Below are 12,717 nucleotides of genomic sequence, written 5' to 3' on the forward strand. Positions count from 1 at the left end.
TTTTTATTAGAGTATTGTCTATCTGTAGCTGCGATTATTTCACATGTTTACTCAACATATAAACAACTTTTGTGTAAATTCAAGAATTGGAGAAGCCTTTGAGTGCAAAGAGCTTTCAGCCGGGACAAAGGAAATTCTGTACCAGCAATACCTGCGGAATTCAGATCGTATTATTATATCAGATTTTTTATATCAACTCAAGAAAAGTTTCTACCAAGCTCACTTTGACAGATTGTTTTTCAATATGTCAATTTTGTCCAAGATATTGATTATAAAGTGCAATTAAAATTTTTGTAGCTGATCAGAAAAGTTTACTTAATATGTATGAAATATGGTTGCAAAATATTTTGGAGGCGAACTGGATCGGCTTAGAAAATATTATATTTATTTTTATTAAAAACTAAACTTGCTTGGTTTGGCCCAAGTCAATAAAAACCTGATACACAAATATGCATTAGCTTACAAATATTTAGACTATGCTAATTCTAAAAAAAATTCTCAGCTGGAAATTTTCGACACATTTTTTATATTTCCTACGCATATTTGATTGATTATCTCTAGTTATGGTATCATAAGTGCAGAGTTACAAATCTACAATTATAAATTACAACTCACTTCTGAGTATGGAATGGAAACTAAGAGATCAGCGCTAGAAATCTCGACATATATAACATCCTATATGAAATAACCTAGAGCTACTGCCACACAGCCCGAAATCGTGGCAAAGTGGCTAAAACTGCATTTTGAATAGTTCAAAAAGTTGAAGTTGGCAAAGGCCGGAAGTTCCATTGAGTAAAAAATTAGCAGAAGTTAATTTGGGTTTTTTTAGCAAAGTTTTTTATAAGAAAAATGGAAAATCAATGATAGAAAAAATAAGCGCTACAGGAAATTAAAAACCAATTAAAAATCAATCAAGTATCTCGGGTAAGATCACTTGAACACTAAATGGTGCACATAAATGTTACTTGGAGCTATTCATTATTGAGAGATAAGAATTGGATAGACAACAAGTTTTTATAGCTATTGAGCTAAGAAGAAGAAACAATTTTAATGCATATTTACAATAATTTCTTTGATTTTTGCTTTAAGTTGGAAGACAAAAACGAAGCTAGATGTAGGAAAAGAGGAAATAAATAAGGACAATTTTCTGCAAAATAAACGAAAAACTTAAAATGATTTATACAAAATATTTTAATATCATTATAAATATTACAATAATAAAATACAAGGAAAATTAATATATAATCCAAAAATATTAATATTAATATAATTTTTTTCTATATAAAATATTTAATATATATTATAAAATATTTTAACATTATTATAAAATATTTTAATATTATTATAAATATTTTATATATTAAATATTAAATATTGAAAACAAATTTTATTAATATTAAAATTATATTAAATATTTATTTTCATTGCAATTAATTTATTTTTAAATATGTAAACACAATTGAGTTGTACTTAATCAGATCTGCAATAAATTCTTGAAGCTTGGTGCACTAACATATCTCAATCAATCAATCAGTTTATCAGAGCAGCAGCTCTGAGTGAAGTACAAAATGAGCGGGGGGATTAATTAATCAAATGGACTACAAATTGCACATTGACATTCAGACAGCCTTCGGCGCGCTTGCAGTTTGCAGTTTTTCCACTTAATTAATTAATCGAATTGCAACATCCGTCCGTATGCCACACAAGATACCACAAGCGCAGTCCGTGCCATAGCCAGGTGGTGGTGGAAGGAGGTGGGGTGGGGCGTTGTCTATGCCTGTGCTATGCTGTGCCCACACGCCAGAGGCCTTTCACGCACTTGGCTCGCGCGACGCACACAAATCAATGCGACACCGCCGATCGCTGCTTGCGGAGAGTGAAAAGCCAAAGCCAAAGCAAATATCCAATCGAGACACGTAGGTAAATTCGATATGAAGTAATAAGCGGCTCCGGCGCGTATCTTGCGCCACATTCATTTAGAACAAGATTACGACTGTGTGGCGTACCAAGTGGTTTTCAAGAGCTGCACCACTCCAACCACTGCACCACTCCAACACGGCTCACGCACAGGCCCAGTTGCAGTCGTTGCGGCACGCCCGCTGTCGTTGGCTGTCGTTGTCGCCCAACCCAATCAACTCCATCAGCTCCACGAGCTCACATTTAAGTAGACTCCATAAATAATAAGTTGTGTCTACTTAGCGACATGTACACACTTTGTAGATTGTCCGATACCAACACACACACACACACACACACACACTCGCACACACATACACTAGGAGATTGAGGTGCTACACAGGTACTTAGCTCAGTGACTGTTTTGGCATATGCCAAATAAATCGCCTTCTGCCCACTTTGTTGCCAAGTACAAGTGCCCAAAGCTCTTTGATGCCAGCGGAGTGTGTGAAGGTCACTGAAGGTGACAGAGGTGTGCAGAGGTGTGCTCTGTTAGCCAACAGCTACCCCAAACATTTAACATATGTATGTAAGCAAATGTTGCTCAATGCAAGCCTTAGAGGCCATAAAGTTCCCTCACTGCAAATTAATTAATTAATGTTGACTTTGTTAAGATCTGAGCTAAAAGGGTTTGATATCTGTTATGGTTAAGTTGAACATTATCTTTTAGCAACTGCAGTTTTTAATAAAAACAGTTGCAAATAATGACAAAAATTGTATGTCCATATTTTCCCTATATAAATAATTATTTTAATGTAAACTTGAAATTCTATTTTAGCTCCATCGGGTACGTGATACTATTGCAATAATTTACTGTAAATTTTTTTAGGCTTTTTAATTATAGTTTTAGTTGACTCTAATTTTCTCAATATCTTTAAATAATAAAATAAAAAAAAATGTAGTAATAATTAATTGAGTGAAATTATATAACCTAGCTTGTTAAACAAGAAAATAAAATTTAGTAAATATATATGTATATATTGTTTTTAGATGATTCGCAAAGATCTAATATTAAACTTGTTTGGGAACAACTGTATATTAATACTGAAACTTTGTTAAGAATAAAGTTTCCCATATTAAGATCACAAAAAATAAAACAAAAATATTATAAATATATTATATTTTTATCATTATTATGCTTTCCCCCCTTTAAAATCTCTTCGAGTTTCCTAGTTTTCCACTCCATAAAATAAAAAAAAAAAAACACTCTCAAGTTTTCGTAACCATTGTATATATTGTATATCATTATATTATGTTCAACAAGTCAGCGCTAGGAGAGGGGGAAATAAATAAATACATGAAAAGTGCGCTGTCAGACCCAATACATACACACACACACATGCATACGTAATACTTAGGCATAGACCTAAACCTAGCAACAACTAATAACAATCGGGGCTAGCAGCGCGCTAGTAGTCCAAGTCTCGCACCTGGTTGCCGTAGCCAAAGTCCTTCAGGTAGTTGTCGATGGCCAGGTCGAAGGAGGATGACTCGGACTTGCCCTTCGACTCGGGCGCCTCATAGGACTTGTCCGGATAGGCCTCTGTCTGGGAGGGATATGCCTCGGTCTGGGGCATGGGCAGGGGCACGGGCACTGGCACGGGCAGGGGCACAGGCTCTGGCTCGGGCTCAGGATATGGCTTGGGCGGCTCTGGTGGCGGAATCGGATACGACGTGGTGCTCTCATAGACGGGCGCCGATGTGGCCACCACCTCGTTGTAGGGCGTCTTGGCCTTGGCCACTGCACGGCCAGAGGCTGAAACCGCCGCGGATGCAGTCTTGATTATCACGTGCTCCTTGGGTGGCGAGACCTTGCTGATCAGCTGCCTGTACTGCGGCTGGAGTCGAGAGATCAGCGGCTGTGGTGCGTAGTAGACCGATTGCTGTTGCGGCGGCTGCGGCTGCGGCTGCGGACTGGCCGGATAGCCCTTGCGAGCGCCGTAGGAGGAGCTCAGCAGATGCGCCAGCTCCTCCAGCGTGTAGTTGGGCGCATTTATGTTGTTCGCAGCGGGCGCGGATGCTGCCCCCGCCGCCTCGCTGTAGACCACGGGATAGGGCTTGTAGCTCTTGGCGGCGTACTTGGGGTAGTATTTGCGCTGCAGCGACTGCGTGTACTCGACCTGGCCGCCTGGCGCATACTCGCCCGTGGAGGAGATCTGCGTGATCTGCTGCTTGGGACTGGCCACGGACACCTTGCGGCAGAACTCCTTGCAGCCCAGCTTGCACTCGCAGTAGCACTTCTTGTACGTCGAGGGGGTCGTGTAGGGCGTCGCCGGCGTCGTATAGACGTACGGCAGGGTGGAGATGATGGGCGGCAGTGTGGGCGTCAGTGTGGTTGGGGGCGTGGTCACTGTTGGCGGCGTTTGCGTTGTGGTGCTGATCGCTGGCGTCGAGCCCGTCGTTGAGATGGGCGGCCGGAGCGTGGTGGAGCTGATCTCACTGCACGGCACCTGCTCCCAAATCTCCTGCTCGCACTCGGCGCAGTACTGCGGAAAGTGGGCATGGCTGAGGGCAAGAGCGCTGAGCGCCAGCGCCAGCAGCGCAAACATCGAATTGTGTCGCACGATCATCTAGAAGCAATACGAAAATGGGTCAATTTAGTGGTTACCGCTCAAGGGTCAACGACACAATTCACAATTCGCAATTGGCAAGTGGCAATCGGCAATTGATTCGTGGCTGATGATGATGTTTTTTACCTTTCAGCAGTATTTGGATTCAGTTGGCGGCTCGGATAGCGCTTGGTCGGTCTCTGCTTGGTCGCGTGCAACTTCTTTAATGCAATTTGCTGAATAGCTCTTAAATACGTTTTTCGCTGGCTGCGAGCTATTTGCGAATATTACAGCGCTATGCAAATGGGTCGCGGAAGCGTTGCCCCCAGCACGTTCCAAATGCTGCGCTCAACACACGCCACGGCGGGGCATGGGGATGGCGACGCCGACGCTGACGCCAACGCCGACGCCGACGCCGATGCCGACGACGCCAACGCTTGATAGTCGAGAAGAGTCGCAATTGTGCATTGGCTATGCCGAAGAATCACAAACACAATCGCAATCTGAAGCGCTTCCGTAAAAGAATTTCATGCATTTCGCAGAGCACTCGCTGATAGCCACAGCTCAGAGCCGGAGTCAGAGCCAGAGCCAGAGGCAGAGCCACAGCTCAGAGCCACTCAGCTAGTTCCGACTAATGTTCCAGTTCCGGTTCTAGTTCAATTTTCATTGCACATTTTCATTTCTAGCTCTGCACGCATTGACCATTTTTTTGTGTCTGAAGTTTCATCGGCGACTGCTCGATGGATTTATAAATTCTGTCTGCTCTGTCTGTCTGGCTCAGAGTCTGGCGATGTGTCTGGAGCGGCTCACTCACTCATTACAATTGCTGCTGTTGTTGTTGCCATTTTGTTTTTAGCATTAATTTTAAGTCATTTCTCTTATCAATCTCTCGATTAACTTATCAATTGGGAAACATTTTGATGGGTCGAAACACGTACTGCCCCGATACTAGCGAATTGCATTTCAATTTTCCTCTAATTAAATGATTTAGTTGGTGATCCATAAGAGCTATGACTATATATGCGTCAATTTAACTATATTTACACATATTTATGGTAAAAATTGTCTCGCCATGAGTATTATTAATATTAATTTAACAGCGAATTAAATCTTTCAAAAATTATTCATTTATAATAAACTTTATGAAACTTTGAGGCTTGTTCTTTTGGGTTAATAAATTTATTGTTCTACTTTTTCAATAGATACTTTACTTTTTAATAGATAGATAAACTTTTCTGTGAGATAGTTGAACATTGAGTCTACCTTAAATAAGAATTTACTCATGTATGAGGTGGGCATTTGCTTTTGCTTGAATTTGGTTGAGTCAGGTAACTAGTTAAGACGAAGAAGAAGAAGAACGTGGAATTTAATCCTCTCAGTCTTGGAAATTACTCAAGAAATGTAAATAGTTTATGTAGATCAAAAAATATTATAATTCAACAAAATATATTTTTTATTTACTTTTTACGCGATAAATTTTGTTGAAAAATAGATTATGTAGATAAATAAATATTTTAAATCAACAAAAAATATTTGATTTTATAACAAACAAATAATATTATATTAAAAAAAATTGTCCCCAAAATATGATTAAAAAAAAATATATATAAATAAAATTTTTACTAATTTGTTCCAAAGTTGCAGTAGTACTACTAGAGTTAAGTGAAATAAATGGAAGTGCTGCAGATGATTGCAGATTGTTGATCTAAGAGAAAAGCACTGAAGACGATTCAAATTAAAAGAAAATGAAAATTTGTATTAAAGAATGAAAATTGTTTTTCTTACTTTCAATGCAACGATAATGTGATGTTTACTTAAATAATCTAGATCTTTTTCAAATTAAAGATTCATATGAAACTCGAAATATTTATTTAGCTGTTATGAACACAACTCTTGTCAGGCTTAAATCTTTTTGTTGATTACACAATATGAGAATACACCAAAAAAAGCAAACTTAATCTAGTCCAAATCTAACTCAAATTGGCAATCAATGTCTGGAATGACTTGGCACCGGCATAGACCTGTATCGCTGGGCGATGGCTTCTTTCATGTAGGGGCTCGGCCTCTACAGGCCCCGCGCTGCCACTGCCCACTGCCGGTTGATGAAAGCTGCGCTTCTGCAGCTTCTCCCACTTGACCTCTTTGGGCTCATCTGAGGCCGAGGCTGAGCCTGAGGCTACGGCCGAGGCACTGGCACTTGAGATGGTACTGGGCATGGTCATGTCTATCGTGTGGCTGCCATTGCTGGAGCTGGTTAGGCGCCGCAGCATCTCCTGGTAGTGCGGCTGATCGGCCGTTATGTACTCGGGCTCATCCTCCGGATTCAGGATCTGGTAGTTGGGTGTGCCCAGCTCGTAGGTGGTCGCGTCGCCCTGATGCATCTTGTTCCTCAGCTCGCTGGCATCCCAGCCATACTGTTGCTGCAGTGGCGCCATCCACGATGTGTCCTCCGCCGACGTCGGCTTCTCGCTCGCAGTGCAGCCCAGCAGAGACAGCAGCATTAGCAGCAGGGTGACTGCGACTCGTGCTGGTCGTGTAGGCGCTGCGTCGCTCATTTTGCTACTGAACGCTCCAAGTCGACGGCATCCATCGTTGCATTTGGATTTTCGGCTGAGACTGACCCACCGAATGGAAGACTCGCCCTCTCTGGCCCGTGCACGTGCGCCGCTCAATAGAGCTGGAGACGATGACGCGTCCGCTACGTGAGATTATCAACTTCTATGGCTGCTCGTCTCGAGTCTCGTCTGCAGATAGCATTAGTTAATCGGAGCATCTTTGCAATTCCATTTAACCTTATCCAACGATGACACACTACAATTCATATCTGTGAGTAACTGTGAGACACTCCAACTTCTTTTCAGCAAACCAAAACTGAATGAAAAGCTGAATAGATAGATATATACATTTATATATGTGTAAGCATAAAAAATAAATATCAATTGAGATTATCGAGATTGTATAAACTCGAGTTGTCTCAGCTGCTTTCCCTGTATTCCTCTAATCTGTGCGTGTTTCTAATAGCTATCATTTCTTTATTTAGATCACAAGAAATATATAGAGATATATACATGGTCATATCTATTTTGCGATATCTGTATATAATTTTCCTAATGTATTATCAATAGGAAATTGCTGGACATAATTGACACGTCTTAGCTGACCGATAATTTTTCATTTTTCATTAGAAATCGTGTAATCATGTGCTCTAACGCTTAAAATTAAATGTGTATACCCCTTCACGACGGAAAACGGGTATATTAATATAATCAATGACTTATATATTAGTTCTCTTGAGTGTAAATATGGAGTGTAAGGAAAATATGTAAATTAAATATTATCAAAATCAGAAATAAATCTCAAGAGAAGTTGGCTTACAGAAAAAAAAAATATATATGTATATATATAAATAACAAGTAAGAAAGCTCTAGTCGAGATTGTTCGACTACGAAATCCCCTGAACCCTTCGAAGAATTGATCAGGTCTAAATCGACTCAGCTCGTCGCCCTGGTTAAGAATATATGTATATACTCTCTGGGGTCTGCCACGCCTCCCTTTGCCTGTTACATGCTTTTAACAAAACCATTATACCCTGATTTCCCATTTTCAATGGGTTCAGTGTATAAAAATAACCAAACTAATTCCTTTTCAATAAATACCATTAAGTTCTCACTTAACCTATTTCTTTTTAGATTTTATCCGAAATTCAAACTAAAAAATTTCCCTTTAAAAAAACCCTAAGTCCCAAGTGTTTTTATAGCTTTAGCTCAGGCAACAAATAAAAAGTGCAATTATTTTGTGTTCTTCTGCAGAACAAATTCAATATTTATATATGTATATTTATGTATGTCTTCCTTCCTTCATGTATGTATGTATGTACGATGCATCTATAAAAAAAATTAATGTGTTCAATTATATGTACATATGTATGTATATAACTTAAGTATGGCTTGTAAAATGAATTGGCAATTGATTAGGCTGGCGCATGCGAGTAGATTGGCAGATTCCTTGACGGCTCGTGCTCGTGCTCGTGCTCGTGCTCGTGTTCGTGTTCGTGATATTGGAATGTAGTCGAAGTTATGATCGATTGGCTAAAATGTGATTTGAACACAATTTAGTATTTGTATTGGGCCGTGGGTCCCGATACGGACACATAGTTGCCCTCGGAGGGCTCGGCCGACTTCAGTATGGCCTTGGGAGCATAGTGGACGAGGGGAGTGAGTGGTGTCAGGAGCTTGGCGGCAATCAGTTTCTTGGGCTCCGGCGAGGGCTGTGGTATCTTGATGTCCGTTGGCTCGCGGCGCACGATCGCATTGAAGCCGCTGTGATCGTCCGCTGTGTAGTCGACGGTGCGCAGGTAGCCATCGGAGTCGACGAGCGTGTACTGGCCTACGACCTTGTCGTCCTTGCGCGTCTCCTTCTGGCTCTTGATGTCGCCCGTGTGCGGATCATTGACCAGCCAGTGGAACTCGTATGCCACCGGGCCAGAGTCCAGCTCCGGGCGCAGCTCAATGGCCCAGACGGCGACGCTGCTCAGCGTCAGGCAAATGCAGAACAGATAGCTGAGCTAAAGGATAGCGAGTAAGGACTAGTGCTTCATACAGCAAGACTGCTCCAACTTACTTTTCCCATTATTGGCAAAGTGAATGAATCTATTTGGCTTCAACTCGAGAACTGTGTACGCACACGACGCTGATCGAGATCGTTGTAATTAAACTGTGAAGTCCTCGGCGCTTTTATACTGCGCACGCATGACAGCCGCAACGTCTCAATCTCGCACTCCAGCTCCCACCTCGTCTCACTGGGTGTGAGGCAATCTGTGTCCGAATCTTTCCAATGGCTCCCAAAATCAAGCAGCGCGCTCATTAGCCGAACCACGAGTAAAAAAACAAAATAAATACAAATTATAAAACACGAAATACGCAAAGTGCTCACTCGACTAACACAACCACACGCATTGCTTCCAATTGGAGAAGAAAATCAGAAAAAGCAAGCGAGGCACATACCCAATCAGATTTTGGTCAAAGAAGGTTTATAGGATGAATTACATTTGTTTATAAGTCTTATTATTTATTAAATATCTATATAGAAGAAAAACCATATTATTGAAGAATGATAAATACTTAAATAATCTTAAATGAAATGAACTCAGAGTTCATGAAAATCTCTTAGTGGTTAATTCAAATTATTAAATTAGTGGTTCTTCAGTATAGAATTTAAATTTTAATATTGTTATAATATTGTAATAAATACAAAATTATCTTGTGCATTTCAAATAGTCTCTTTATTTCTCTTTATCTGTATAGGATTTATATGAATCCATAGATTGTCCGCTTAATAAAAAATAAATTCAAATCAAAAATTACATGATAATTATTTAATTGATGGATTAGTTTGAAGAGTAGATATTAATGTATGTAATACATGTGTATAAACATTCAGAATGACAAAAATATAAGATACTGTACTGTACATTAGTTGCTCATATTCAAAGCATGAATTAATTTCATACATATATTTATCAAAAATCACCTACTGTAGATCACCTCTTAGACTCAAAATGTATAATACTCTCAATAAGAGTATATACTGACAAATCATTAAGAAGCCGGCAAATTTGATCTAATGCATTTTTTATTATTTCAATTCGGCTCTATTTTGTCTCTTGAATCAAATGCTAATCTGAGCTGGCATAAAGTGTTCTGCTCAATTTATGAACATTAAAATTCCAATCAAGAAACCCAACCCAATATAGTGGAACAAGAGCTAATTATTTGTTTCTTTTTGAATAATTTACGTAATATATGATCTAAATAAACATGGTAAAAATTTAGTACATGATATGTGGCATGTGCCGTCGTCGCCTTTGGCTATATAGTGTTCCCGGGAGATGGCTAATTAAGGTGGAAATAACTCGTTTGATGTCATTAACAAATATTTTAATTAATCGCCATAAGATGGCGGCATTTGTCTTATTTGATGCCTTAAAATTCAGGTTATCTCATTTTCAATACTCTAAATTTTTGTTACATTTTTTATTAATTTTCCAGCTTGCGTTTGCAAATTGTGGCATGTGCACTTGTGCGCGGCAGGCGTTAGTTGTCCCAAACTGGGTTAAACATACCCAATATAAAATTAAAATAAAAAACTAAGTGCAAAATAAGATCGCATTTTGCATGCCCGCATTTTTGTCTAGCTGCACTTGTCGACTGGGCCCAAAGACTGGATTGCAATGTTATTGATTATGAAAGAGTTTTGATTAATGCTGAGAGTTCTCTTTGAAAATAGAGGTGAAACGAGAATATCAATTGGAGTTTTTACAGATGTACAAACTACATATATATATTTCTTAAAAAGTAAAAATTCGTTATATACAATTACTGAATAGAGTACAATATTATAATATATAATTTTAATAATGTTAAATTATCTCTTCCCTTTCATGACATTTATAGCAGGCAGCCTGTGTCATCAGCAGTTATCCACTTCCACTTCATTTACAGCATTTTCGCTGTAGCATTCAGCTTGTGTCAGCAGTTCCAGCGGCAATTCAATTCCAATTGGAGTATCCGACTCTAATCTTCCTCCTCTTGCTCTTTTTCCAATTTGGTGCGTATTTTGTGCTGTAAGCGCGAACGCAAAAGCTCGCGTCGCAGCGAATTGCTTTCGGCTTCTACAGTCTCGACGAGCTGCAATGGGAATCGATGATCGTTATCAAGCAATAATTATTTGTTTGTTTGATGTGACTTACGCTTTGTGTCATTGCAGCGCGTTCCAGTGATTCAGCATCGGCGTCGTCATCCTTCAGACAGCAGTCACAGGTGGACGAGGCCACATGCTGCCGATAATTGCGACACGCCTGGTCGGTGGGTTCGTACTTGGGCGGTGGATCATCATCGTCTGCTGGAGCTGAGGCTGCTTGTGCTGCACTCGCCTCCAGTTGCGCCTTGAGCGCTGCCAACTCTTCGCGCAAACTCTTATTCTGCATCTCCAGCAAGTCGACCTGTGTGTACAAAGGCTTATATGAAGCTGTAAATCTTTTTAACAAGTAGATTTTAATTACGCTTTCCAATTCAAAGTCCATTTCATCAATAATGTCATAGGACTCATCTAGCGCCGCTTGCATCTTGGCTAACTTCACCTGCAGCTGCTCCACTTCCGCTGAGCTGTTTTTGTTCTGCTGTGACATACGCTTCTCAAGCATCATTTGTTGTTCTGTTCCAATGGGACTCGGTCTTAGATATATGCACATACATATGAAGATCATATATTCGTCTTTCATTCTCACCTGACTCGCGCTGAGCTACTGCTGATTTCATTACCAGACCCGTGAGTGTCTTTTGCCGTTTGAACATCTCCTCCAGCGCTTTGCAGCGTTTCACCTTCTCCAGATATGCATCCTGCAGCTTATTGTATTTCTTCTTGTGCATCTGCAGGGTCTCCACCAACCGATCGCGCTCCTCTTCCAATTGAAATGCTCTGATCTTGGCCTCCACATTCACTGTGGCGCTCGTGTGCTGGTCTGTGGAGAAGCGGTTCAGCCTGTGTCGCAGCAGTATGTTCTCTTCTTCCAAGCGCGTATTCTGCGCTTTAACTGGAATCCAATTTAGAGCACGTTCTGATTGGCATTAAGTATACGCACCTGCTGCGAGCTCTGCATAAATCATTTGCATTGCGGATGAGCCTGGTCGCTCCATGTTGCCAACAACTGAACTGTTTTCAACTGTTTCGCTTAGTCAGAAGTTTCCCAAGTCTTATCAGTCAATTTCAAATAAGATAAGCTATCAACTCATTGCCATATACTGTTGCCATATCAGCAAAAACAAAAAGTAAATTTCTTGCAATGCAATCAAGTTTTTAGCGAAATAAAAACAATATGTAGAATAGTCTTCTAATATCTTATAATATCTATAGAAACTCCAATTGGATTTAACTGCACACCAGTTTAACAACTTCAACAACCCCATTTTGAAAGCTCGCTGAGCAAAAGCTCGTCTTTGCTTGGGTTCTTGTATTAGCTGCATTAGGGTGAACCAAAATACTGATTTTGACTGTTGATACTTGAATATTAAACAAGTTAATACTTTAACAGAAATTAGTAGTAGGTTGAATATAAAACTGAAGGTTAAATAAAACACACAATTGCATTTGTCTAGTACATTTATTATTTATGTTGTTTGTATAGTCTCATGTTTTCATTTAATTCATATTGGTA

The 12,717-nt window shown here is 39.9% G+C and overlaps 5 protein-coding genes across 5 annotated transcripts in view; 1 reads left to right on the forward strand and 4 right to left on the reverse strand.

The window, feature by feature from the left end:
* LOC115562955 (enoyl-CoA delta isomerase 1, mitochondrial) overlaps positions 1-12,717 on the forward strand; it is a 103,661-nt gene that overhangs the window by 13,378 nt on the left and 77,566 nt on the right. The gene's annotated exons all lie outside the window — the stretch shown is intronic.
* LOC115562951 (uncharacterized) lies at positions 3,171-4,810 on the reverse strand. Its single transcript, XM_030385206.2, has 2 exons — positions 4,653-4,810; positions 3,171-4,526 (listed from the first exon to the last, which is right to left on the reverse strand). The coding sequence occupies exon 2, from the start codon at positions 4,524-4,526 to the stop codon at positions 3,366-3,368; it is 1,161 nt and encodes a 386-aa protein (XP_030241066.1). The 5' UTR covers positions 4,653-4,810; the 3' UTR covers positions 3,171-3,365.
* On the reverse strand, positions 6,436-7,132 carry LOC115562975 (uncharacterized). The gene has a single exon (XM_030385232.2). It carries the CDS (start codon positions 7,058-7,060, stop codon positions 6,476-6,478), a length of 585 nt encoding a protein of 194 aa, XP_030241092.2. The 5' UTR covers positions 7,061-7,132; the 3' UTR covers positions 6,436-6,475.
* Positions 8,294-9,279, reverse strand: Cpr30B (Cuticular protein 30B). The gene is made up of 2 exons (XM_030385221.2): positions 9,126-9,279; positions 8,294-9,069 (listed from the first exon to the last, which is right to left on the reverse strand). The coding sequence occupies exons 1-2, from the start codon at positions 9,132-9,134 to the stop codon at positions 8,617-8,619; spliced, it is 462 nt and encodes a 153-aa protein (XP_030241081.1). The 5' UTR covers positions 9,135-9,279; the 3' UTR covers positions 8,294-8,616.
* LOC115562944 (uncharacterized) lies at positions 10,919-12,270 on the reverse strand. Its single transcript, XM_030385192.2, has 5 exons — positions 12,145-12,270; positions 11,791-12,096; positions 11,566-11,717; positions 11,254-11,505; positions 10,919-11,191 (listed from the first exon to the last, which is right to left on the reverse strand). The coding sequence occupies exons 1-5, from the start codon at positions 12,197-12,199 to the stop codon at positions 11,078-11,080; spliced, it is 879 nt and encodes a 292-aa protein (XP_030241052.1). The 5' UTR covers positions 12,200-12,270; the 3' UTR covers positions 10,919-11,077.

This window comes from Drosophila navojoa, chromosome 3 (assembly GCF_054131105.1).
Source record: "Drosophila navojoa isolate 15081-1374.11 chromosome 3, UAZ_NAV_1.0, whole genome shotgun sequence".
Lineage (NCBI taxonomy): Eukaryota > Metazoa > Arthropoda > Insecta > Diptera > Drosophilidae > Drosophila > Drosophila navojoa.

What these genes read in the sequence shown, in the direction of transcription:
- LOC115562951 (XM_030385206.2), bottom strand. Translation starts at nt 4,526, where the DNA reads ATGATCGTGCGACACAATTCGATGTTTGCGCTGCTGGCGCTGGCGCTC.
- LOC115562975 (XM_030385232.2), bottom strand. Translation starts at nt 7,060, where the DNA reads ATGAGCGACGCAGCGCCTACACGACCAGCACGAGTCGCAGTCACCCTG.
- LOC115562944 (XM_030385192.2), bottom strand. Translation starts at nt 12,199, where the DNA reads ATGGAGCGACCAGGCTCATCCGCAATGCAAATGATTTATGCAGAGCTC. An exon ending in TTATGCAGAGCTCGCAGCAG is followed by an intron (nt 12,097 to 12,144) that starts GTGCGTATACTT and finishes ATTGGATTCCAG; the next exon opens with TTAAAGCGCAGAATACGCGC. An exon ending in AGTAGCTCAGCGCGAGTCAG is followed by an intron (nt 11,718 to 11,790) that starts GTGAGAATGAAA and finishes CCATTGGAACAG; the next exon opens with AACAACAAATGATGCTTGAG.